The following is a 27294-nucleotide window of genomic DNA, read 5'->3' as shown; positions in this document are numbered from 1 at the left end:
CATGGCTAATCTATTGTATTCAAGACTCCTGTGCAACATTCTGTGGTGTGACATCAGGAAAGGATATGTGGAGCGGTGATTGTATTTCAACTTTATTTTTTCAGCAAAGTAAAAAATAAGCCATGTTCTGTGGAACGGTCTGGGTAGAACCTTTTGGCTTCAACTGAACCAAATTTTTCTTACTATCTTCAGTAAATATTAGTATTCCAGTATTTTACTGTCATGTCTACAGCAAGTTCTTAGTTAGAAATAGACCAGAAAACAGTGTATTAAACATCTTTGTATGATTTTTTTTTTTTTTTTTAAATTTGGCTAAGTACCAGTGCAACTGGGGTAACACAAGCTACATGTGCTATGGCAGTGAGAGACACAGATGGCACTCCATCTCGGTGGGCTGCAAGAGGTTGTAACCAAAAAGCTCTCCTGGGATAGGGTGGTTTTTCTAACTGCACTTCATTACTTATAATTTGCAGGATGTGCCAGTTGAACCATAGCAGCATGTTGATTGGCTGCAACAGGAGCACATGGCCCTCAATGTTGTGTGCAATCATGTGCCTCACTTCATGTGTCCTTGCCTTTAATGCATGTCACTTGTGTAACTCTCTAGAAGGGCAAAAAAAATTGAAGATTAAAACCAGTGGAATCTGGCAACCCTGTGGCTGGGCAACAGTAAACAAAATGTTGTTTGGTGAGCCACATATAATGCACCAGTAAGCTTCAGGTTGCCTACTACAGTCCTATGAAACAATGGCCGTATTGTATGTTTAGTTAATACAGCAAACCAAATGTGTCAACTTGAAACTTTAATTTTTTCTGTCTCCTGAGCAGTAACACAACATGATATGTATATAGAAAGGGTTTTTCTTTCTCGAAATCTAGACATGAGATGAGGCATCCAGAGATACAGGCTATCATAAAGGAGTGAGATGATAATCAGTTAGTGCATACAAGTGCCATAATTATCAAGATCTGGCAGTAGGGGCAAACCATTAGTAGCCATGTAAAATTCCTTAAGCATTGAGGGCTGGAGTGCAAAAAGTACCAAAGTTGTATCTATTTGACACTGAAAGGGTGAAAATAAGAAACTAAATATGTGAACATCGGTATACTGCATGGGCACATAAGCAGCCTTTAGGAGAGCACTCCTTTTTGCTATAACTATTCATTCTTCCTGATGGACATCTGGTTGTTTGTTTGCTCTCCTGAGGTAAGGGGGGGGACCATCAATGCTTCAATGAGCTGCCACAAAAATTATCCCCAAAAATACCTCAACATGGTGTGGAGAGATTTGTGCACACAGGACTGGTAAAGAAACTTGTTAGTGTATTAAATTCAGCAAAACCCAAGCTGTCAGGTGACAGGGTCTCCCAGCAGTACCAAGTAAGAACCGTTCTCTAGTATGTGTATGAGGAATCAACTGAGGCAGAATTGCAACAGTTTACAGTCAAAAGCCACTATTCTTGCACTGGTTCAGAGTGTTGCCTTTGCAACCATGAGGGCTAGTGTTCTCTTCTAGTTTAGTAGCTCCTGCTACGTTCTCTACACGTTTGTGAATTTTGCAGGAAATTTTCAGTTTAAAAAGCTCAGACAAGTGAATTCTGAGACTAGGATCGAGTTCCGCATATAAAATTAAAATATATTCCAGCTAGCGCAGTTACTTTTGTTTATAAGCCCTGTGGCCTGAAACCTATGAGAAGGGAAGTAACTCAGCACTCCTGGTGTCAGCTGGTGAGCAAGGGGAGTTCATTTTGTCTACCTATTGACAGCAGATAGGTTGGAGACGTTGGGGTATAACTTACCTAAGTTTTGTACATGAGTAATACACCAAGTATCAACCCCCTTTTTGGAATCACCTGAACAATAATTGGGTATGTGATCACCCTGATGAAGACTGACATTTTGCTGAGGTTGGGTAAGACCTGTAGACAGCCAAGTTAAAGGGGGAAGAGATTACAACTGTGGTTTGCTGGTGTGAAAACATCGCTCGGCGATAGAGATACTGGTGGTTATTTTAAGCTGCTGATTCCTGCTTGTACCATAAAGACTGAACTGAGAGCTGTAATTGCCTTACATGGACAGAGCCCAGCAGCAGTTGTGCGGCTAGCAGCAAGCAGAGCAAAGGTGTGGGTGGGTGCGCTTGGAGCTTCCATTGGGAGAGCAGTAGACTGTGGGGGAGTTGAGTGGACTAGACAGAAGTGGAGGAGTCAATACCACCAGTGTGCACTGGCATGAAGACACTCTGAGGCCTTTGTCTCCCAGCTGCTTAAATCATTACTGCAGGACTGGTGTTAGAGCCCTAAAGTGCCAAAGAAACTGTGACCCTCGTTTATCTGGGTGTCCTGGCAGAACAAACTGAGTGGGAGCTGGGAGGCAGCAAAACCTGTATTAGTCATTCAGAATCCAGTTGTTTTGGATTGACTTGTTCCCCTGATGGTAGCAGCTGGTAGAAAGTGTTGTGTTGCAATCCAGTCTGCGTATCCAGGGCAAAAATTCAAGCCACCTGGCTAAGCTGATGTGCCCTGGAAGCAGAAGAAAGGGAACAAGACGAGATGATAGCCACTTGGCTGGCAAAACTGTTTGTCCCTTAGCCAAGCCCTCTTCCTACCCAGTCCCAAAGAAAATTAGCAAAGCTTTCTTCCATCTCGTGCATAGAGAGGTGAGGGTTGTCTGTTCTCTGGCCAGGTTTTCTGGTTTACCTATAAACCTTTTTTGTCTCGTGTCCCAGGTGGCTAGGAAAATCATTCAGGTCTAAGCAACAGTAGCGTTCTAGCCCAGATGCTCATGTTTCCTGCAGTCTCTGGGATCTCGTTCATCAGAATGCTCTTACGCAGACATACAGAGCATGTGGGGCTTGCTGCTTGAGCAATTTTTTGCCTGTATCAGTGCTGTTCCAAGGGGTAAGGCGATGTGCTAGAACAGAGAGTCTATTTTAAGAGTTAGGTTGGTTTTTTTTTTTTTTTTTTTTTTTTTTTAATAATGTACCTCTGCACTACAAATATCACTGGGTCAATTTTAAGGGGTCCTAAGGTCAACTTTTTTACTCCAGCTTTTTCATGAGGAGTAACACCAAAAATCGAATTTACAAGGTCCACTTTTAATGCTCATATAGCATTGCTTCATTCATTTAATGCTCGTATAGCATTGCTTCATTCATTTTTGTTGGCCTCAAAGCATCCCACAGCGCTTTCAATGTGTCTGTTCTGACCATTGCTTTCACCTCTGCTGCTCTCCAGGGAGGAAGGAAGCAGAATCAGCTGGGCCCTCTGGCTCTACCTCCCACCTTCTCCTCTCCCACCCCTCCGCATCATGCGTCTGCTGGGCTCTCTAGCTGTCCCCTCCATGCAGCTGCTGGGTCAAAATGAAATGAATTAAAATAACACTATCAAAATGAAGCATTTCAACAATATCAAAACATAATTTTACCATGTCTCCAAGTTGAAACTTTTCAAATTTTTATTCCTGCATTTTGTTTCTCAGGACTGGCCCACTAGCCTTGCAATGGAGTGTGCTGTGGCAAGCAGTGGAAAAGTGATGTGAAAATGCATTTGGCAGTTTTCAACGGGAGTGGGGAGTGAGGGCAATTCAGTCTGGGATAATAGCTGACACCCACAACCGCTTGTGGTGCATTTTTTTTTTTTTTCCCCCATAACACAGTGGCACAGAAACTCAGAATGCAACAGGGTTGCAAGAACGACAGGGCCGGTACCCGCAATGCGCTGCTGACAGTCAAACATCACAAAGGTAGCAGGGAAGAAACTTTGCTAAACATGTGAACGCTCACCATTGACTTTATAAAGTTCACTTTAATAAATTCGACTTTTTCTTACTGTAGTTATAGTCCTAAGTCATCTCCTAGCTCAGATTCAGGAAGCCTTCAAATGACTCACAAAATAGTTTGGACAGTATGGGGGATGTGAAACACTCAATCCTATATACCTTAAGGATATAAATGTAAAATTTTAGTGCCACTTAACTTCTGTCTGTCAAACATGTAAGGATGCAGTAGTGATTAAAATGTGGAGCATTTACAACTTGTTCCCACAAATACCAAACCTAATTTATTTTAGTGATTGGAATAGGAGAATCTTTCATTTATTTCTGACTTCATTCAACCACTTCCTAAACCTCATTTTTCTTACGGTGTGTCTACACATGCCTCCCCCTTTTGGAGGGGGTATGTTAATGAGACACTTTGAAAGGTACTAATTGGGCTGACGTGAATATGCAGTGCTTCATTAGCATAATGGCAGCCACGCATGATACGAAAGTGCTGCTTTCGGAGCACTGCTGCCAGTGTTGGCAGGGGCCTTTCGAAAGGACCCCTTGACTTCGAAGCCCCTTTTTCCTATTTGGTTTTAGGAAGAAGGGGCTTTTGAGGTCAGGGGTGGGGGTCCTTTCGCAAGGCCCCTGGCTACATGGGCAGCATGTGTTCTGAAAGCGGACCTTTTGAATTGCGCATGATGCTAATGAGGTCTTGCATATTGATGTCAGTGCCTCATTAGCATCTTCCCAAGTGTCTCATTAACATGCACCCTCCAAAAGGAGGGGGGCCATGTAGACACAGCTTTAATGTCTTGGGCAATGGCGTGCTAGGCTAGGTTGATCAGGCCTTGAACGTTGCTGTTGTCAGAAGGATGACTGGATAGTGCTTGTCCCTTTTTTTTTTCTTCGCTGTGGCTTCATTTGGAGAGGTGAGGTGGAAGAGTAGTAGTTCTGATGACACAGCCCCAGATATCGGGATGCTCTGATATTTTGTCATCCTAGCATCAGTCACTTGAAAAGTGTAAAGGTAAACAGTGTTACTTAAGAATAACCATGTTCAAACAATCAATAGGCTGCTGCTGCTTATAACTCTGCATTTTATCCATAAGCCTTGGAAAGCTAGCTGGTGCTGTCATACGGTGTTATGGTTCCCACAATTTTGACATGATGCCCCCACCATTTGGTTTTTGCTAAACCCTCATTTCCTCACCCATTTTTGATTGCATAGAGTTAAATTTCAATCATATTTATTATTCATGGTCAACTAACTTTTAATTATTTTGCCCATATATCTGGTGCATATGGTGAAGATTGAAAAATATGCATAAAACATTAAATATTGAAAAATTCCAAATGAATAAAAAATGCCAATGTATGTATTTTGATCAACACTTAATGTCGTATATCATAAAAATACTTCAAATTCAAACCACTTCAGAACTAACTAAATCTTGACTAAATTGCAATAAACAGGATGAGACAGCAACATACAAGTAAGTTAACTGTTTAACTGAATAACGTTTTCTCCAGTCATATTTTTGAAGATAAAATAGAAATTTGGAGGAAAAAAAATCAAGAAAATAAAAGCAATTTGAATTGAATTAATTAATTTAATCAGAGCGATGATACTTTCAGTCAGAAGCTGAAAAATTCTAGGCTTGGAGATTGAACGAGTGCCACACCAGTTATTTTCCACTTCCAGCTGATTGTGCTGGTTTTTTAAATATAATTAGAGTTGGGGGCGGGGGTGGAGGGACAGCTTTGCCAAGGTAAGTAGAGGAAAAGGGAATGATCAAACAGCACTTCTTCAACTTGGAAACTCATGGTTTTGAAATTCTCCTTTGCACTTGACTCACTTCATTTTAATGGCTTGTTCTTGCAAAGGGTCCAGCAATGAATCCACATAAACGTTGAATGGATTTCACATCCACTTCCAAAGAGGATTATCCGCTGTGACATCTGGAAAGTACCATATAATTATTCCTTTTTTTTTTCCTTTTCTGACCTTGGAGAAAAATGTCCATGTTTTTGAGTTTGTAGAGATACCTCAGCATATTTCCTTTCAAGAGCCAGCAGGGTTCCCTGTGAAACAGGAGAGCTCTATGATCTGTTCCCAAATCCGTACAATGCACTTCTAAAAGCCTTGTATTTAAAGCATTGCTCTTCATAAAATTAACAACTTTGATAGCCAAATTCAGCTAATTGCACAGGTCATTTTAGAAAGGTCTTAACAGCCTAGGCTTGCCTGTGGATTACACAGTGAGCCCCTGTTGTCTGGGTTCTTTTTTGTTTGACCAATGTCACCAATCCAGAGCGAGAGCCAAGCATCATGGGGCACCACCAGTGCAAACGCCAACCAGCTTTTTCCCATGAAAGTTCATTTTTCTTTAAGGGAGGGGGAAAAAAAGTCAAAACTTTACAATGTCAGAAGCCTTTGTGGTCTCCAGCGCTTTTGAGAAGAGCATTTCTTCCTTCACAGCTCCATCATCCACAAATTTAAGAATAGATGAGCAACCGAGAGCATTGAGTTTCAACAGTGGTATTGTTGTACTGAATTGCAAAAAAACCCCTGTGGTTTTATTTTTTTCCGAAACTTCTCTTTACATGCTTTGCAAGTTGATCAGTGTGATACTTCACTGTGCTGTCAAAGTGAAATTTTTGATAACTTGGTTCTTCTTTATCCCTCTTGAGGTAGTTGAAGGCTGCTATCAAATCTCCCCCCACCCCCTGCCCAGGCCTCTTTAACTCTAGATGAAAGCCTAAATCATTCAACTTCTCCAAGTCATATGCTCCAGCCTCATAATCATTTTTGTTGCCCTCCATTGGACTCGCTCCAATGCATCCACATCCTTTTTATAATGGGGGGGCCCCCATTAGGTGCAGTATTCCAGATGGGGCCTCACCAGTGTCAACTTAAAGGAGACTAATCAGTTCCCTAGATCTGCTGGCAGTGCTCCTATTAATGCAGCCCAATATGCCTTTGCCTTGGATACAAGGGCACATTGTTGACTCATGTCTAGCTTCTCATCCACTGTAATGGCAAAGTTCTGCAGAGCTACTGCTTAGCAGTGTTTGGGATTCTTAAGTCCTAAGTGCAGAATTTTGGACTTCGCCTTGTTAAACCTCAACTGATTTCTTTTTTTTCCCTCTTGGCCCAATCCTCCAAATTGTCTAGGTCACTCTGTACCTTCTCCCTACCTTCCAGTGCATCTACCTCCCCCCACCCCACACACCCTCAGTTTAGTGTCATCTGCAAACTTGCAAAGGGTGTACTGGCACTGAGCTGGGGTCAGTCATGTAGAACTGTTGCTTCTCCCAGGGTGTATAGATTATGGAAATAAGTGTGGGCTTATTTGTTTGGTCTCAGCAAGCAATTGGATTTTTCCCAGAATGCAGACTTTGCCGTGGTTTTCCATGCCTTTGTTCATAATAATCAGCTTGTGAGGTAACGGCTAAGGTTCACATAATCCAGCTGCTTTAGACTGTAGTTGCTATGTAAGTGGCACATCATGAAGGGAGCATGTGACATTTGTACCTTAATCTGCACTTGCTTTAAATTATTCTTTGCTTGACATCCAAGGGAGCATTCTGGCTTTGACCTACAGGGTGTGTTGCAAGGTGAAGCCAGGCTGCCAGGCTTTTCACTAGAGGGGAGGAGGAGGTGGTTATGGTTTAATTTATGCACTGTTGACAGCTGAGACACCAGAGTGCTTTGACTAGAATGACTTGAGAAATGAGAACTTGAATGTGAAACTTTTATATGGTTTTTAATGCATAGAAAGCCTAGTATTCTGACTTGGAGGTTGAATAAACTGGAAATGGTAAACTGTGTGTCTTGCTGTTAAAAACAAGAAGCACTGTTGAGTTTTTGTTTGTTTGTTCTATAACTTCAGTACATTTTTCTCCCAGGATCTAGTTGATTAAAGTATTTTACTGATGCAACTATTTGCCTATTAAGGTAAAAATTCTAATCATCCTTTAAATGGTAGCACATCCCAAGATTTTCTAGTCACTTAGGTAGTTCAGCAGTGATCCCGTTTAGACTGTTTTCTGCTTGTAGTGCATACCACAACACTGCAACTTTATCTTTTTGGCGGCAGGGTTTTATTCCTGTGAGCGGAGAGGAAACCACATTGAAATAGCAAACATTAAGACATGATTTCAAAAGGCTGAACATTTGGGCCAGTTCTGAATCATGGGTAAGAGGAAAACACAAGCTCCCCCTTGCGTTAAGCAATCTATACCCAACGTTTTCCTTTAAAGAATGTTTGAATTTCAAGTGTTGGAAGACCACAGAGGTTTTCTGCCTTGACTCAACTAATAGTATGGAGAATCTGCTCTAGCACTAGAGCAGTGTTTAGTGGCTACATGCTATCGCAATAAATTGGGCTGTTCCATCAAAGTTGCTCTGTACAATTTACTAAAGAGATGAATTAAATATTTCAGTAGTCGATCTTGTCTTGAGGTACAAGAGAGTTCTCGGCCATACTTGACTAAATCCATTGTTTTGGGGAGCATCTAAAATAATAGGGGAGGGGGAAGTTTTCCTTCTTCAATGGCGTGTTCAGGGGATAGTGTGCTGCTATTCCATGGTATGGAATAAGCTTTAGAAGTCACACCTTGCTTCAGAACATCTGGAGTTTTTTTTTTTTTCTCCCTCCACCCCCAAGAGTGTAACCAATGCATTGCCTTCCAAAGAAGGGAATCTGAAACTATCCCATTACACACTTCTTCTATGGTCAGTATTAAAGATGAAAATTGAAGGTATCCACACCTACTTCACTGCTTATCAGAAATATCCAGCTAACGTGATAAAATATTCCATGCAGCCTACCACACCTCCCTGGATGCTAACAGACTCAGCTTACTTACCTGTTTGCGTAAACCTCCAGTTTCCTCTTGCAACAGTTGTGCAAGCATTTTGTGCTCACAACATAAAAAAATAGGATTTTATGTCAAAATAGGAATTGCTATACTGATGTCACCTTCATGTTTAAGCACTGAAGTTACATTTTCCAGTTTAAGTGAGGTTTCAACAGAACTTTTTTGCATCAAAATACACCAAGAGAGATGGATTTTAGTGGTGAAAATTAGTTTCCATTTACTACAGAATACTCAAAACCTTGGTTGGTTGTAATCTTTCTGGAGGAATGACACTTCTAACTTGGTAACTTAGAAGTATGTTTGAGGCTGATTGGTTACAATTTTAGGACCACCTGTGCCTTTTTAAAGGTCACTGTTGGCCATCCTGTGGATTTTAGTGTTTAATTCATGCCATAGAAAAGGTACATTAACAAAAAGTCTTAGTCTATATTGCATTTTTGAGTAATTAGAATCAGCTTCAACTTACTTGATTTGCCCTTTTCAGGTAAGTGTAAAATATACTTTTGGTGAGTAGTTGTTAAATTAATTCCTAGTGCTAAATACTAGTGCTGTGTTTATTTTATTTTATTATATTTTAAGTTAGTTGATAATGTAGACTTGATATCACTTGAAAATATTTGATGTTCTGTTAGCTGCAGCAGTGAGGGGATAAAGTTCTGTGGCCTGCTGCTGTACACGAGAGGTCAGTAAATGATTTAGTCTAGGAAATAGCAATAAATCAAGCCAATATGTTGAACTCAAAGTATGCTAACACTGTATTATGATTGGATTACTTAGTGATCTATATAATAGTATGTGTGAGATTGGTATGGAATCACCTCTTTCTTGAATCATCTGCCCAGGACACACCGTTCCCAAGAGCGGCAATGCCAAGAGTCTCAAAGATATAACAAAATATATCACAACCATTGTTTAGTTGATTATAGTGAAAAACATAAACAGTTGCAGTCTGTTTTTACTGTTGATATCTCGGAAAGTTTAGTACTCCAAGTGTGTTTTGCAAGAGACAGTTCAGGGCATAGTTTTGCTTAGATTTCCAAATCTAACAGTTTTCTTTCAAGCTGGTGACTTCAAAGATGAAAACTTTTTTTCTAGTAGTCATGAATGCGCTAGGGGGGTGTTTGTGCCTCCTGGGCAGTTCCCAAGGTTTATATCCTACTTAAGTCTGGTTATGTCTACACTTACAAAAACCTTGAAATGGCCATGCTAATGAGGCAATGGAATGAATGAATATTCAGTGCCTCTTTAGCATGCTGCCGGCCATGGCGCTTCGCTCATGTGCAGCTCGGCTACACGGGGGGTGGGGTACTTTTTGAAAGGACCCCGCAAACATTGAAATCCCCTTATTTCTCTCAGCTGATAGGCAGCATGCTAATGAGGCACTGACTATTCATTTCAGCGCCTCATTAGTATTCTTCGATTCGACCATTAGGCTGTGGCCACACTTGGCCAAAACTTCGAAATGGCATGCTAAGTGTGTGTGTAGCATGTTTTGTGATGAGATTTAATTGTAACTATCTTTTTTTAAAATCTCAAACCAATGCTTTTTTATCTGCCCTTTAACTAAGAGAAGGCTATGTGATGCATTGGTCTGTCTTATGTACCTACCTGACAAACAAGTAAAAATGTAATAATGGGCTTTTCCATCAGAGATGATGTGATCCAGTGGATCTTAGACTTAATTTCAGCACCAATACACAGAAATTTGTGTACAATTTTATTTAAATCAGACTACTCTTGTTTCCTATGACTGAGCGTTAGAGGAGTTGAACTGAATATAGTCTTACACACTGATTACAGTAAACTTTCATATTGGCAACCCCAGAACCAGAAGATTGCTGGTTGTTCACAAATGCTGCTTAATAGAGACTGGGCGGGGACCCTGGCAGCCTTGGGTCTGGAAATTGGCAGGGGATGGAGCCCTGCCGGCAGCCGTGGCCCCAGGGAGCCAGTGGGATGCTGATTCAGGGGAACACTGGCAGTCCCAGCGATGGGAGAACTCCATGAGCATGTGGCGATTTGCTGGTGGCCCCTGGGTGCAGGACTCTGCCAGTGCACTGGGCAACCCTGGGGCGCTGGGCTCTGCTGACACCCAGGGCAATGCCAGGGCAGGGGGAACCCCACAAGGGAGCAGAGCTCTGCTGGGATCAGGGGAACCCCAGGAGCTCTAGGGCTGACAGCTGGCAGGAGGTGGAGGCCGGCTGGCAGCTCTAGCCCCAGGCTTGGCCAGGACAGGGAGCCTCAGCAAGCCAGTGGATAAGAGCGGGTAGTTCCAGCCCCAGCCAGTAGAGTCCAGAGGTGGAGCCGGCAGGGTCCAGTGTCGGTTATTCAAGAGTTTGGCTTAATGAATACAGGATAAGATGCATTTTATTTCATATAGAATCGTGTTGCCTGTTGCCATCTGTAGCCAGGGAAGCCTTTGATCAGTTCAGAACCCCACTAATCATTAGCCAGATACTTGTACAATCACTGATTCCTCTTTCTAGTTAAGCTTCTAGATAGTTCTAGAATTTTTCCAGTCGGCCTAAAACACACAACAGCATCCCTAATCCTTTCGTCACTTTCCTCTTGCTAATAGCTGTTTCCATTCACACAACTACTTCACTCTGTCAAATGCTAGCACATTTTGAAATAGCTTATGGTTGTGAAATAGTTGTCTGACAGATGTTAGAAACACTGAGTAAAATCAGAGATCCCCCTGGGTTGTTTTTTTTCCTCTGTTACACTGCTTTGAATATTGGTGCCAGATTTGGGAGGATTCTGCAACTGGTAGTATTGTCTAGTCACATGATTCAGCACCTCATAGGATCAGAAGTCAAGGATGTTGAAAGTAAGGTTACCTATCACTGGCACAGCATTTCTTCTACCCCAAGAGGTTTAAAATAATGAATTAAACTAATCAGAACAATCTGCATGCTAAATAGGGTTAAGTGAAAAAGGGGTGAAATACACCATCAACACTTCCTTGAAAGTATTGACAGTGTTCTGAAATAAGCATAATTTTCCAAGTGTGCATGCTTTACCACTTGCCTTTTTAAAGGCTTTATAGGGTTATTTACTGAGCGTTCTAGTTAATGGTGTCTTTAAAATTACTGATGTATTTCTGATGACTTCTTTTACTACTTTTCAAACTCCCCTCTTGGTCTGATAACTTTCAAGTCTTGTGTTGGAATGTCAGTGCTTACTAAAAGTTTCAGTAAATAAACCTCAGCCTGAAGTGAGACTGAGAAGAGAACTTTTATAGGAAAATGACATTCATAACAATGCTAATCAAAACGTGCTTAGTGAAATCTAGGTGTCATTTTGGGAAAACCCATTTTGACATGGAATGATTATTTGAAAAATGTCCTTTGTGCATGGACCCTAAAAGTTACTACAGTAAAAGTACTATTCATGAGCAATTGACCATCCTTATGCAGGAAGGCAGAGTAGATTAGCATGCACGATTACCTGCTGAGCAGCAATTAGCTTCTTCTGTTTCCAAAATGGGTAACCCTGTTGTTCCTAGTCACATAGCTGCAAAAAATCCATAACTAGATCTTAAATGGTGGTTTGCATACACGGATAAGCATTCAGATCTGGAAATGACTTTGTTCTTTTTTCCTGTCTGATCTTGAAATTATGTTTATTGCATGCTATATTTTTGGATAAGATCTGTTTGTGTAGATATAAAGTAAATTATGCCAAGAGGGTTAGTCATTGATTAACACACTATAATTATTGTATGCAAGGTTTTTATAGATGCTAAGAATTTACATGATCATATAAATCTGCAATCTAGGCTACAATGCTGGTCTGTAATACAATTTACACACAGACTTAGATTTACATGTGCAATATGACTCGTTTGACTTAAGTGACTGCAACAGCTATGTAACCTTAAGACTCAGTGCAGCTTTTTTATGGATCACGTGAGTACTGCAGATATCATCTCCTCATACCAGTGAATGCTAATTATGTTCTCAATGGTTGTGCAATATGTAGTGCACGTAAGGACTGCCCCCAAGGTACGTCTGTCAGAAAGGAGGGGGGGTGAATTTTTTTTTTCTGGGTACAAAACAATGAAAGTGGCTGACCTCTTGTGTGTGGGTAAATGTTTTAACTATCTGGGGTGGGGAGGAAGGTACATGCTTGTGCTAACTCAAGTGACCTTCGTTATACTCTGCACTTGCATATAGCAATTTTTAAAGACTTATGAATAAGGCTCTACCAAATTCATAGCAGTGAAAAAAACTGCAGACCATGAACTCTGATATCTGCTGTGAAATCTGGCCTGGTATAAGAGAGGAGCAGGGCTGTGGTCTCCTATCATGTCCCTATCTCTGTATACTAGTCCTGGATGGGCTGTGAAGGATGAGACTTCCTTCCTTGCAGGGGTTGTGCTTGGGGTCAGGTCAGATCCATCTCCAGGAATCAACTCTGTCTGTAAGTAGCTCCATAGCTGCTGGCTAGAAACCCAGCTCTGAAGGCAGTGCTGTCCCCCACCAACAGCAGTGGGAGAGGAGGATGGCAATATCGCCACATCCCTACAGTAGCCTTGTGCCACCGCCCTATAGTCCCCTTTTGGGTTAGAACCCACATGGCTACAACATGGAAATTTCAGATTTAAATCTCCTGAAACCCTCCTGAAATTTGACTAATAAAATTTTATAACCATGAAATGGATCCCAAATGGACCCTGCATTTGGTAGGGCTCCACTTCAGAATAAATCTTTACTTGGTTTTTGTTCTGGTTTCCTTGTTTCCGCAAGGTTGGTTCTAGCCACCAGTCAAATTGCACTTTCTCTCCCCTTTAACTTTCTGTGGAGAACACTTGAATTCACAGCTTTATGTCTCATGGTTAGAAGTATGTTTTACTAATATTCTTTGGGTGGCGTAGCCCAAAATTTGACTTAAAAACAAACAAACAAAAACTATTTGCCAACCTCCTTTTGTTGTTCCAAAGCCACACTTATGTACTCTCAAGTTCACTTTTACTTTATACATGTGTGAAATTGAGGAAGAGGTGACCTTTGACTGAGATGTCTTTCAAAGATCTAAGTGCTTATTATAAAACTGTGGCTTCAATGTGTTCAAACTCTCCAGCACCTAGTGAAAGGCCTGGAGAGCTGAAATGATCAGGAAATATCTCCTCCTAGGGTAAAGATTTGTTTAAAAACATTGATAAAGCAAGAGTGTTAATAGTTCAAGGTCTAGTTGTAATGGCAAAATTAACACGCCATGGCTAAGAATTGTTTTATAACCTGGGCCTGCTAATGTTTTTTGTTTTCCCAATAGTTGCCATGCCCTCTTTAAACATCTGGTGTATACCAGTGGATGTGAGACCAGGCTGACTATCAAGAAAATGTTGAATATGGACTACTGCTGGGGGCGGGGGGCCGGGAGTCACTGGAAGGAAAGGACGTATCACTGTAATATCTGGGTTGTAGACTAGCTTCCCACTGGGCGGATGGTGTGGCAGTAAAGGGGGCTACTGCGGTGGTGGTACCAGCTGGAATCCTGGGCCCTTTAAATTGCTTCTGGAGTGCTGTACAGTGTGTGCTGGGGGACAGGGCTACACTCCAGCTGGCATTGAGGGCTGGATGCCCTGTCCATGCACCATCTACCTGAGTCCCTACCCCTTCCAAGGACATGGACCTGGGTCCCTCATGTATTGCTCATCGAAGCTGTCCTCACCACCCCTAGCCTGGGTTGAAGGAAGGCTTTTTGTGTGCAATATACACACACATTTCAAAAATAGGTGCATGTACAGTTTGCACAGTTTTTAGTTATTTTGACTACTTAAAATTCCTTGCTTTTGTATCTTTGAAGGTGAATATTGAGCAATGCTGTAGATCATGTACATGTACACCGTCTATTCCTAATGGTGATGTGTAGAGTACACACCCTGTATGGACCCTGGCACAGGTATATTTTTGCCATGTAGACAGACACTGCTTTGGTGAGGAAAAACATGCCCGGACCTGATGGCTCTGTACCCTACTTGTCTGTCTACTGTACATTGCTAATTTTAGCAGTTCAGCTTCTAAAACTTTCCCTAACCTGCTAAAATATTTATATCCTATCAACTACCACTAATGGTGAGCAGAATGCACATAGCTTCAAAGTTACTTTCTAAAAGATACTGATCTGAATGAGGCATGCACTGTAGGCCAGATTTAACACCATGTACTTGTCCATCTATTCTGGGTCATGTAGGTATGGCCTGTTGTAACTGCTGGTCTTAGGTTTCATAGCTACCATAATAGCAACCTTACTGAAGGATATGTGCCATCTTTAAGATTTCCAAGTCAGTTACCACATTGTATCTATTGTCTGTAATTGAAAGTGTCTTGGAAGGGCTTAGCATGTGACATGGACCATATAGCTACTGGTTGGCCATAAGTATTAAATCTGTGTTGGTAGTAAAATTAGAGAGGCATCCTTTAACTGGAGATATCCATTGATTTGTCAGCCAAATTTGCTATGCAGGATAGCAGAAAATTATTACTGCTAGATTTACTCTAAAAAGTAGCTTTAAAGATAGTGTTTGTAAATGTGTTAAGAGCATTCTGTCTTGAAAATCACAGGGTTGTAAAAGGACACATTCTGCCATGATACACGCTGAACCTCTGTAGCCTGGTACACCCTCATCCAGCAACATACATAATCTGGCATGATTTTCGTTAGCTAGCTGAATTACCATTTATCATGGTTGTGGCCAAGTTTTCTTTGGTTCCATAAAGAACAGTTGTTTCCAGCCTCCAGTCCTGGCTCTGTGTCCTGCTGTTTAGCTGTAGGGTGACCATATCTACCCCGGCCAAATATTGGACACAGGAGGAATGATGCCATCCTGGCCAAAAAAAAAAAAAAAAGGGGGGGGGATGGATGATCACCCTTACATTGGAGTCAGATAATGGCTGCTCTGTAGGGGCTGCCACCATGCTCAGGAGGGGGTGTTCTTCCTGACGGCAGGGGGACAGCAGTAGCTCTTGGCTGCGCCATGAGGTGGGGTGCTGGGAACAAGGCTGCCACCCCATCAGCAAAGCTCCCGGCTCACCCAGCTGGGGGAAGCTGTGTGGCGGCAGCAGCGCCAACACGCTGATCCAGCTCTTGGCTCCCCTAGCTGGGGGAAGCCCAGAGGCAGCCATGCTGATCCAGTTCCCCCCCTCCCCCTCGACCCCACAGCCACAGGGAGCCAGAACTGGGTGGAACAGTTGCCTGCACTAGGGGAAAAGGTGGAATACAGGGTAATCAGCCCCTTTAGCAAAATAAATTGGGATGCTTTCCTTGTGCCTGATATGTGGGACTGTCCTACCCAAAACAGGGTGGATGTTCACCCTTATTTAGCTTTAATTTACAGATAAATGTTTAGTAAGAGACTAGTAAGCAGTGGAAGTGTTGGTAATGCTGCTAGAAAATGTCAGCCTCCTGTAGTCTGGCAAATTCTCTTGTCAGATCCGAAGGCTGCTGGACTAGAGAGGTTCAACCTGTATTACATTCTTGACTTCAGTCTGCTTTGGAAAGACCTGGATAAACAACTTTGAATCTGATGTGATTTGCTGCCATGAGTAACTGCAGATGAAGATTAAAAATCAGCTCAGCAGAAATGTTTCCAGTTTCCTTTTAGGAATGCAAAGTGGGAAGCAAAAAAAGGAGAAACAGTTAAGTTTTTAAGCTCCGCATTTTTTTCTTATTAAGAAAACGTATGCCAAGAAAATGAAACTATTTTGAAATTTTGTGCTGTCTAAACTGTCAAGACTATACTGTGAATTTCAGAGCTTGGGGTCTTGTACCAGGGTAGAAAGATGTCTCCAAGTATATAGGAAGACAGTATAAATTTGACAGCCTTCCTTTATGCCTTCTGTCCCATGTGTTCTATAATTTCCACCTCTGCTTTTCAGAGTGCCGTACTGAAACACCATTTAGAAAGCTAAAATGAAAAGTTTGACTGGCACGCTTTGTATTTGAGGATAAGAAACCTACTTCTAGTACTTACTACATCTGTTGTTGCTACTTCACATTTCAGGAGTGTACTTTCACTGCCTGAAAAAGACCCTAAGACTTCTGAGCTGTAATGAGCAAGCACCGCTGTCCCCCACTACACACACAATGCTCATTTTTAAACTGCCGTCCTGGGAACAAGCTAACTGGGGGAACAAAACTGAGGAAGGGGAGCACGTTTTACAAAGAAAATGTAGGAGTTTGTGGCATTGCACATGGTCACAATATATTCAAGTGCTTCATATTTCAGTGCTCTTTCTTGGTCAGAGGACAGTCTCTGGTGAAGCAACTGTACTGACTCCGGTAACTGGCTGTGCCACAGATTTTTCTGCGCAGCCTTGAGCAAATCATTCAACAGCTGTTAACTCTGAAATATAAAATTAGAGACCCTTCTTTTCTCGCACCCTTTTCTGTATCCTCCATTTTTGAGGGTAACTGCTCAGCTGGCATGTCCTGCACCTGATGTCAAGCACAATGGTCTCCCGCCATTATCCAGAGCGGCGACGGGTGATGACAGCACGTGGGCCGTGTGAGTGGTCCTTCTACGACTCGGCAGGCTGCATGGGGTCTGCACAACTCCTCCCTGGTCTCCCCATGTCCCTCTCACATGCTGGAGAGATGTACGTACCTTCTCCTCCCCTGCCCACACAGCCCTTGGAGCACCATGAATCTACTGATTCACACTCCATCCCGTCTTCTCCACTTCCCTCCCAGAGCTTGAACAGCTGCGCACAGGAATAGATAGTGTGAGGCTCTAGTACCCCGGTATGCAAGATACATGTGGGAGAGGGCAGAGGGCGTCTGTGGGCCGCAGGTGGAATGCCAGTGGGCTGCTTGCAGGTTGCCCACCAGTGACTTAAAGCTTGGATTGGAGCAACTCTCTAGAGAGGATGCTTAGTTATGCATTTCCTCTGTGTTTCCAGTGACACACTGGTGAGAAGGGGAAGTCACAAGGACTCATATGCTAGTCTCCTCTTCTTTCCCCGTAGCAGGCATTTTATACTGACTGGTCTGGGATAGGCTTACAGCTTATTGCAGTATTGGTTGGTAGGTTTTGACCTGAACGCTGACTGGTAGGAAATGTTTACTCATCGCGTGAGAGTGGAGCAGGGAAGTATAAAATACTTCACGTGGACATAGAAATGCATGTCAAACACAAAATGCCAGTATTTTGTCTTGAGGTGGAGGGGAAAAAACCCAGGACACTTAATGCATTGTGAAAAGTTTGGGACATCCTGTAAGAAAAAGGATGTAGGTCTCGAGAGTGAGCTTTGCACCAGTTCAGAATTCTCAATCTACTTCATGAGAAATACTAACCACAATATTGATAGCTTTTTCAAAATATTAATCACCTGTCTCTTTTCAGAAGAGGAGGCACATTAATACAGTTCTAAACGGCTGATCATTGTAAATGCAGAATAATGCGAATTAAAGAGAATGAGGCATTTTGGCAACATCACTAGTTCTGGAGTTGCTCAGTTAAGTTTTCTCACTTCCAACTGCCACACAGTTGCTTCTCAGTTTCAGAAAATATTGACATATTGTGGGCAGCTATTTGAGTCCCTGTCTCCCAGTGTAAATGCCAAGTGGTGCTGTGGCTGTGCGGTAGGGAAGTGGTAAGTTTGTAATATGGACTTGCTTAGTTGTTTGAATGACTACCTTTTTTGTTAGCAAATACTCTGCGCTGTTTATCTGATAGGTCCGTTAAACATTTCTGTGTTGGTAAAAATGACTTTTTTTCCAAAAAACAAAGCAGTGTCTGAAATATTTTGTTAAATTTGGCTTCAGCTAACTTTTTTTTTTTTTTTAATTTTAGAATACATAAGGGGTTCAAGTTGCAGAGCATTTGTGGATATACTGATAGAGCACATAAGCAAGAAGAACTGCATCTTGAACATTGCATAAGGACACTCATCTGTTCTGAGGTCGAGCTTTGCATTCTCCAGTACTCGGGGTGGAGAAACCTGCATTTTTGAGAATTTTAAGTGGAAAATAATATGACAAAATTTTAAAATTAAAACTCGGAATGGATGTTGAGAAATCAGAGAATAAGGCAAAAAATGGCTTGCAGTCTCCCTTATTTATGAGTGACAAAAATGGAAATAAGTTTACGTGTAACAGAATTACTCAATCCTCAATTAATCCAGCCACCCGTATAAATGGAAATTCAGCTAGCCAATATAATGAAATGTCTGAGTGTGAAGATAACACAGATTTTAAGGATATAAATCATTTCACAAGTATTTCTTCAGACCAAGAACATATTGCAGCACTTGATCTACAAAACGCTGCTGGAGAAATTATCAGTAGGGAAGCGTCACTGAGCAACACCGATGCCACATGTGCGTCTTCTGCAACTGAGCACACTTACATGTATGTCTTGAACAATAATGTAAAGGAAACCACCAGCCTCCTGAAAGAGAATTTTGCCCTCAAAGGATTGCAGAATCAAAGCACTGAGCAACCTGTGCCTTCTAGACAGACAGATTCTAACTGTAAAACGCACTTTAGTCCTGTGGAATGGAGTGAAAACTCAGAAATCAAAAAGGAAATAGGCTGTGCTCGTGTGGCGTTAGAAGTCACTCGTGTCTGTGAGTCTTTTGATATAGCAAACCTGGGAGAGACTATGCGAAGTGAAAATGAGGACACATTTCTCTCTCTGACATTCATTTCTTCTGATGAAATGTATATGAGAAAAAGTTTTGATACAAGTAACACTGAAAAACCACCTTGTTCATCTGTGCTGGAAGCTTCAGAGGGCCCAAATCCATCAAATTCTTCAGACATGATAGTACTACCTCTTGCTTCTCCAGATGTCGGCGGGATCAATGAACAATCTTTAAAAGGCACCCATTTGGTGGATGAAGCACCACAAAATAGAGAATTCCAAGGAATGGAAATGCAGTCCTCAACATTAGCTGATGAATGGCTAGATCCTCGGTGTAAGAATTCAGTATCACCAGAGCATTTTAGTTTGATTAAAGATGCAAAACAGTATTTTCATAGTACACCAGAAAGTGCCGAAACTTGCACATCTCCAGCCAGAATGGTGATTGATAACTCATTCATGGAGCAATGTTCTTTGCCAAGACAGAGTTTTGGTGTAAACAGAGACCATGAACAGGTGGCAAACCAAGTGAGTGAGCATTTAACCAAAGAACAAAATGTTTCTGCTAAAAGCAATGATTTCCAAGTTGCACACAGCCACTTTCCAGTGTCTAAATCAATGCAAAATAATATACCAAACCTAAAAGTAGCTGCTACACCTGAGCTGAAATGCGAGGCGACTTTTGTCATCTTCAGTCCCATAACTGGTGAAACCAGTCCTTATTCATATATTTCTACACCTCTGGCAAGATCAAAAAACCAAAAAAGTTCTATTTCAGCATCGGCAGAAACTGGAGATGAACCTTCTAAACTGGGAAAGAATGATGCATTAATGAGAGGAGACAGTAAAAAGACTTCATTTAAAACTAGTTCTGAACAAATGGAAATAAAACCAAAAAACCGGTCTCCTATTGCTTCTACAATAACCAAAGTTAGAAAAGCTGAGATTATTAGCTTTCCAAAACCAAACTTCAAAAATGTGAAGCCGAAAGTTATATCCAGAGCTGTGTTGCAATCAAAAGATAACGTGTCATTAAAGGCATCTCCAAGATCCCCCCAACTCTCCACTGCCTCTTTATCTTCACCAGTTTCTTCCCCAAGGCAATTACCCTCTTCCATCAAAGCAGCAAAGAAAAAAGGTGATTTAGACAGAGATACTAAAGCAGAAATACCAATGACTAAGCCTCATAAGCAACTTTTTAATAAACAGTTCTTTCCTAGCCAAGTTGTGCATGCTACAACTCATTCTAAGAACGCTTCTCACAAAATTCCAAAAACAGTAAAGCAGACACCAGAAGACATTGACAAAGCAAGCTCTTCCAATTCAACATCCTCCTCGGTTTCTGCAGCAGTTGTAACATGCATGCAGAACTCAAAAGGAAAACTGAATGACAAAATGGAAAGCGCAAAATCCTTGGCAGAGCCATGTGTTGCAAGCACCTACTGGAGTGGAGCTGAAAATGAGCAAAATTGCAATTTAGGAACTCTTTTGGAAGTGGAAGAGCTAATAAAAGGTGCAACAAATGAAACATTTGTCATTGGCCCTGTTCCCTTGGTAAGTGTATCTACAGTTAATTAAGTTGCATGTGTTGACCTGTGGAAACCTATACAACATAGGTATGAATGGAAGTTGAGGCATTTACAGGGAGATTCAGTTTTTGTGGTTTTTTTAAAAATCTTAAATATAGAGCTAATTCTCTCTCTCTCTCTCTCTTCCCCCCCCCCCCCCAAAAACATTGAAGGAGGGGGAAGCCTGGAAGGAAATCCTACCATTTTGATTGTTTGCTATCCACTTAAAATGGGCATCTATGTTCAGCCGCAGTCCCTTCTGACTGCATGTAAAAAGTAGTTTGAATATGGCTATCGGATGATGCTTTTTTTAAGAAAGTGGTTAAGAGAATGTCTAAGTCTACAGTATGACTTGCATGGAACATTTTAAAAATAGGTCTTTATTTCTTTGCACTTCAAGATGTGCATGTTAACTTTTATTGTATTGACAGACTAACACTACTGACCTTTTCAAATAACAATATTTAAGGGAATTCAAGTTTCACATTAAATTTCTCATTCCAGATGTTTAATTACTAGGCTATAAAATTAGATATTGAAATTAGGGTCTCATGGTAATTGTGCAATCCACACTTAAATTGACTGCTTGGTACACAAGAAGTTCAGAATATTCTTAAGTAGCCAAAAGCACATGTAAAAACAATCAGCAAAGTCTTTTTTTGGTCTAGTTTCATTGTTTAACGGTAGGAGATAGCTGAGGTAGTGTGACTCGTGACTGAATAAGTGTCAAGTCTAAAATGTTTCATGTTATGACTTATCTCACTGTGGGTGTATATGGCTGTCATCGTAATACTTGCTAGCACAAACCTATTGAATAAGTCATAAGATGTATATATTAAGCAGCTGACTGGGAGCCAGCCACTCTGGTTTAGTGTGAAATCCTGGCTTCTTGGAAATCAATGAACAAATTTCTATTGACTTGAATAATACCAGGATTTCACTTCCTGTCTCTTTAGAGTCTTACTGTACGTAGGGCCACGTTATAGTCAAATTCTTCTGGTCTTTGTTGCCTTGAGCAAGTGAGTTAAACAGAGACAGCTTATCATATGTACAATTTGCTGGCAATTTGTTACATTTGACACTTGGATGAATTCAAGCTAAAAGTCTTATGAGTAAGAAGTCTAGCTCTTTGATTACTTTGAAATTGTGGCTTCTCCTGGTTTCTGAGGGAGATACATTGTCAGGATTTGAAAATCCTTAGCTGAAATTTCCTCTGATTAGAGGGACTAGTTAGAACATGAACTAGGGTTTTGGTTATCAGGGTGTAATGGTGGGGGAGAGGACAGGCAGGAGGAAAGTCATCTTGTCTTGAGCACCAAGTTAGCTTCTCCTTAAGTATGATAAACACATTGTGGCCTAACAATGCACAAGAGCATGACTAGGCAGTTTATATTTTGATAGCTATTCCTTTCTGTACTATATGTGCTTCTGAGTGTGTGCTTGTTAAAGCCAAGACAATTCTATGCTGAAATTAGTGTGGTGCCAAGTGTGGCTTTCAGCTTGAATCAGTGTTGCCTCTTCATCTTCCCTTTCATCTACTCCCTAAGCTTACGTTAAGTACAGTCATCTCTGGGTGTGAAAAGAATTGATTTAAAATGACATGCATCTGGTTAATACCCTTTGAGAGCGTGATAGTTGGTAACTTTTTTTCTTAAATGATCAAACTGGGAATTTTTGTGTACCTATGAAAGTGTGTGGGGTGCTACTGACTGGAGGTTTTTAGCCCCTATGCGAATGGCCAGTTTACTACATACATACATAAAATGAGCTACTTGATTCTTGCTTGTATCCAAATAAACCAGACATGCAGAAGTAGGTTTAAATTAAACCTGAGTTGCACTCCTCCTTCCACTCCAACTCTGTTTTCGGTATCCATGACCAGTTTGGAGTTCTTAGTTTTGCCTTCTATCCCAGCCCATGTGATGGGAAACTAACACAGGTACATTATTCTGAATTTCAATGGATAGTATTAATCTGTGTTTCTTCCTTTTCTGGACCAAGTGATCACAAGCACCTATTTGAAATCACTTGTCAGTGTGGATAGTTGTCTTTCTGATAATTTGATGCTAAACACCCTTTCTCCCATTTATATAAAGTAACAGTGAAATGGCTTCTTGTGTTTTACAGGTTTCTTCCGCTAAAACTGGGGCAGTACAAGGCAAAAATATAAACAAGGATGGCCCTGTCACTCTAAGAAGTACACCTGCTCCCAAGGTGAAAGTGGTGCCTTCTGTGTTTCGCTCTAGGCGAGGAAGTGAAAATAAAAATGTCTGCACAACTAAAATGTCATCTCCTCAAAAAGCTGTTCTGCCATCAGGTTCTGGTAAGAGAATGTCTGTTAGGGTAACACTCATGAAAACAAGGAATTAAACTTGAATGCACTTTTGAGAGTTAACTTTCTAACACAGTATAAGATGTGTGATGTATGTAAATCAAGTGTACTGAAATCAACAGTGTTTAAAACAAGAATAAGAAGAGTCTAAGTATCTCAGTGTGCATCACTCAGGAAGCTTCCCTATTAATATATTCTTAGATCAAAGGTCTAGAAAACCAGACTTGTCAGGGAAGAGTGAAACAATAGGGCTTGCTTAGTCTGGAAAACAGAAGACAGAGTGGACATAATAGTAGCTTTCAAGTAACCTAAAAGGGTGGTACTAGGAGGAGAGAGAGAGATTGTTCCCCTTAACCTCTGATAGCAGCAGCAGTGGTCTCAAATTGCAGCAAGGAAGGCTTAGCCTGGACATTAGGAAAAACTTTCACGGTCAGGGTGGTTAAACACTGGAATAAATCACTTGAGATTGTGGAATCTCCATCAATGGAGATAGTTAACAACAGGTAAGGTAAACCTTTATCAGGGATGGTCTAGATTGTGCCTGGTCTTGCTGTGAGAGCAGGGGATTGGACGTAGTGACCTGTCAAGGTCACATCCACTTGTATGATCCTGTGATTTGATTTAATTTAATTTTCCTCTTACGAAAATGTCATAAGATGCTTGTTGTGGAGGCTTTCCCAGCCCATTAAAAGCTGAGAAAATTGCTTGGTTTTCATGGACTACAGAAAATCCATCAGAGGACAGTCATTTGATGTTGCTTTTGAGCTGATTGAGACTGGAGGCAGGTGATCTAGAGGCGTCTCTGGCCCTAAATAAATTCTTCTCTTTCCTCTAAGTAGGAGGCAGGATTACATGACCACCCAGAAACAAGAGGCTACATTGTTGAGTTTGAGTTGCACAGTCTTTGCATCTTTCACTTGGAGGCACACATGATATTCTAATAGAAGGAGCTTTATTGCAAAAGGCAAAAACTTCAGTTCCTAACAATGAGGTCTTGATATGAATGGATAACTGGGTTACAAAGTACATCTCTAACCAGCTTCAAACCATAGTAAAGGCTTAAAAACTCAGTTTTCCTGACATTGGAGCAGGGTACCATGTTTAGGGCTAAATCTTACTTTTATCCCAACTACAAATCTCTGATTTAGTCAGGTTCAAATTAAATGTCCTCAAATCTTGTCTAGTACAGAATGTATAAAGGAGGGTGCAACAGTATTGTGAGCAGGGATGCTGACAGAATTTTCAGGCTCCTGGGCAAGGTGGGGTGGTTGGGCAGGCCATCAAGCTGAAGGGCTGGGTCTGGGTCTAACCTATCCCAGCCAGCCCTTCTGCCCTACTTGGCTTGTGCTACCTGGGGCTCCAGTGGCAATTGTGAGGAAAAGATACTAAGATTTGGTAAGTTAAACTATAACTGAAATCCTTTAAAAGCTCTGAAGACCAGAGAAAACAACATAGGCTATCACATGTGCAGTATTGCATGATACCATTCAGGAACTCCCCATATCAAAGGATGTCCTAGAAGAGACCCTTTTGTTTAGACTGAACAAAACACAAACAGGAACTGTCATCCAATTGTGAGGACTGGGTCCCTTGACATGAATGGTTCGTGTTTAGGGACCTACTGGCCATTCACCTTCAAACTTTTTTTTTTTTTTTTTTTTTTTAAATTCCTTGGCTAGCTTTCTGTTAATCTCCCAGTCAACTAGTCAGACGCGGCGGTTGTACTGTACAGTAATCCCTGAGATATGTGCATTCGATATGCGATTATCTTGTATTTGTGCGACTGGGGCAGGGGATCCGCCTGTGAAGGGGGAAAGAGAGCTGGTGGAGCACTTGGCTCCACTAGCTCAGCCCCAGCTGTGGGGAGGTGCTTCACCAGCTCTCCTTCCCCCTTCCCAGGGAGATGTGCCCCTTCCCTGTCCATGGCTGGAAGTTAGCTGGGTGTAGAGCCCCACTGGTAGCTGCAGGATCCCAAGCTGGCAGACAGGGTGGATCCCGCTGCCCCAGCCCCTTGCAGCAGACCTAAATGAGGCTGCCACTTGGTTCCTGGCTCCCCTGCACTGGTGGAACTCAAGAAGGCACAATGGGAACTGCAGCTGGCAAGGGATGTGAAGAGTAACAAGAAGGGTTTCTACAGGCGTGTGAACAAGAAACAGGTTATCAGAGAAGGTGTGGGGCCATTACTGGATGAGGGAGGTAACCTAGTGACAGATGATGCAGGAAAAGCTGAAGTACTCAATGCTTTTTTTGTCTCAGTCTTCCCAGACAGTCAACTTCCTCATGATGGTCCTAGACGATGCAGTATGGGAAGGTGGAGGGCAGCCATCTGTGGGGAAGGAACGAGTTCTGAGCTATCTGGAAAAACTAGATATGCACAAGTCCATGGGTCTGGATTTAATGCACCCCAGGGTACTGAGGGAATTGGCAGAGGTCATTGCCATTATCCTTGAAGACTCTTGGTGATCAGGGGAGATATCGGATGACTCGAAGAAGGCAAACATAGCGCCCATCTTTAAAAAAGGAAAGAAGGACAATCCAGGGAACTATAGACCTATCAGCCTTACCTCAATCCCTGGGAAAATAATGGAGGGAATCCTCAAGGAATCCATTTTGGAGCACTTGGAAAAGGGGAAAGTGATCAAAAGTGGCCAACATGGATTCACCAGGGGCAAGTCCTAACTGACCTATCTGATTAGGTCAGTGGATGTGATATACCTTGACTTCAGCAAGGCTTTTGATACGGTCTCCCACAACATTCTTGTCCATAAGTTAAGGAAATATGGATTGGATCCTTGGACTATAAGATGGATCGAAAGCTGGCTTGAGGGTCGGGCCCAACGGATAGTGGTCAATGGCTCAATATCTGGATGGCGGTCTGTTTCAAGCAGAGTGCCGCAAGGCTTGGTTCTGGGGCCGGTGTTATTCAACATCTTTATTGATGACCTGGATGAGGGACTGGATTGCACCCTCAGCAAGTTTGCAGAAGACACAAAACTCGGGGGAGAGGTAGATACATTGGAGGACAGAGAGAATCCAGAGTGACCTGGATAAATTGGAGGACTGGGCCAAAAGAAATCTGATGCGGTTCAATAAGGAGAAGTGTAGAGTCCTGCACCTGGGGCAGAAGAATTCCAAGCATTGTTGCAGGCTGGGGACCGACTGGCTCAGCAGCAGTATGATGGAAAGGGACCTTGGGGTTATGGTGGATGAAAGGCTGGATATGAGTAAACAGTGTGCCCTTGTAGCCAAGAAGGCTAACTGCATCCTTGGGTGCATTAGGAGGAGCATGTTGAGCAGATGTAGAAAAGTAATTATTCCTCTTTATTCGGCACTGGTGAGGCCACATCTGGAATATTGTGTCCAGTTTGGGGCCTCCCAGTATAAAAAGGATGTGGATTTTCTGGAGCAGGTTTAGCGAAGGGCAACGAAAATGATTGAGTCTGGAGCACAAGATCTGTGAGGATAGGGTGAGGGATTTTGGGCTTGTTTAGTTTACAGAAGAGAAGACTTAGAGGTGGTTTAATAGCAGCCTTCAACTTCCTGAAGGGGAGCTCTAAAAAGGAGGGTGAGAAACTGTTCGCAGTGGTGTCAGATGGCGGAACAAGAAGTACTGGTCTGAAGTTGAAGAGGGAGAGGTGTAGGTTAGATATTAGGAAAAACTACTTCACCAGACGGGTGGTGAAGCATTAGAATGCATTGCCTAGAGAGGTGGTGGTTTCTCCATCCCTTGAGGTTTTTAAGTCCTGGCTGGACAAGATCCTGGCTGGGATGACTTAGTGTGGGTTGATCCTGCTTGAAGCAGGGGGCTGGACTAGATGACCTCCTGAGGTCCCTTCTAGCCCTGTGATTCTGTGAAACTGACCAGCCATGTGCTGGTCAGTTTCCTGGGTCCCACAAGGTGGAGAGATGGCAACCAGGCAGCTGCCTGATTCCCAGCTCCCTGCTACTCTGGGAGCCAGGAAACTGACCAGCCTTGGTGGGTTGGTTGCTTTCCCTGCTCCTGCATGCCTGGGGAGCTGGGAACCAGGTGACCACTTGGTTCTTGTCTCCCCCCAACTTGCCTGAAATTTGAGTTACGTGGGGGTTGCAAGGAATACAACCCCCATGTAACTCGGGGGAGGGGGAAGGTCTACTGTACAACCGAACTAGTTGTCTAC

General features: G+C 42.2%; 1 protein-coding gene across 4 annotated transcripts in view; it reads left to right on the top strand.

The window, feature by feature from the left end:
- MTUS1 (microtubule associated scaffold protein 1) overlaps positions 1-27294 on the top strand; it is a 162543-nt gene that overhangs the window by 27995 nt on the left and 107254 nt on the right. For all 4 annotated transcript variants that reach the window (XM_074992859.1, XM_074992860.1, XM_074992861.1 and 1 more), the window contains exons 2-3: positions 18446-20791; positions 22933-23128. In XM_074992859.1, the coding sequence (XP_074848960.1) occupies positions 18656-20791; positions 22933-23128 (2332 nt within the window). In that variant the 5' untranslated portion in view covers positions 18446-18655. The remainder of the gene's footprint in view (positions 1-18445; positions 20792-22932; positions 23129-27294) is intronic.

Source organism: Carettochelys insculpta, chromosome 4 (assembly GCF_033958435.1).
Source record: "Carettochelys insculpta isolate YL-2023 chromosome 4, ASM3395843v1, whole genome shotgun sequence".
NCBI classification, from domain to species: domain Eukaryota; kingdom Metazoa; phylum Chordata; order Testudines; family Carettochelyidae; genus Carettochelys; species Carettochelys insculpta.
This window is presented reverse-complemented; position numbering and strand designations above follow the sequence as displayed.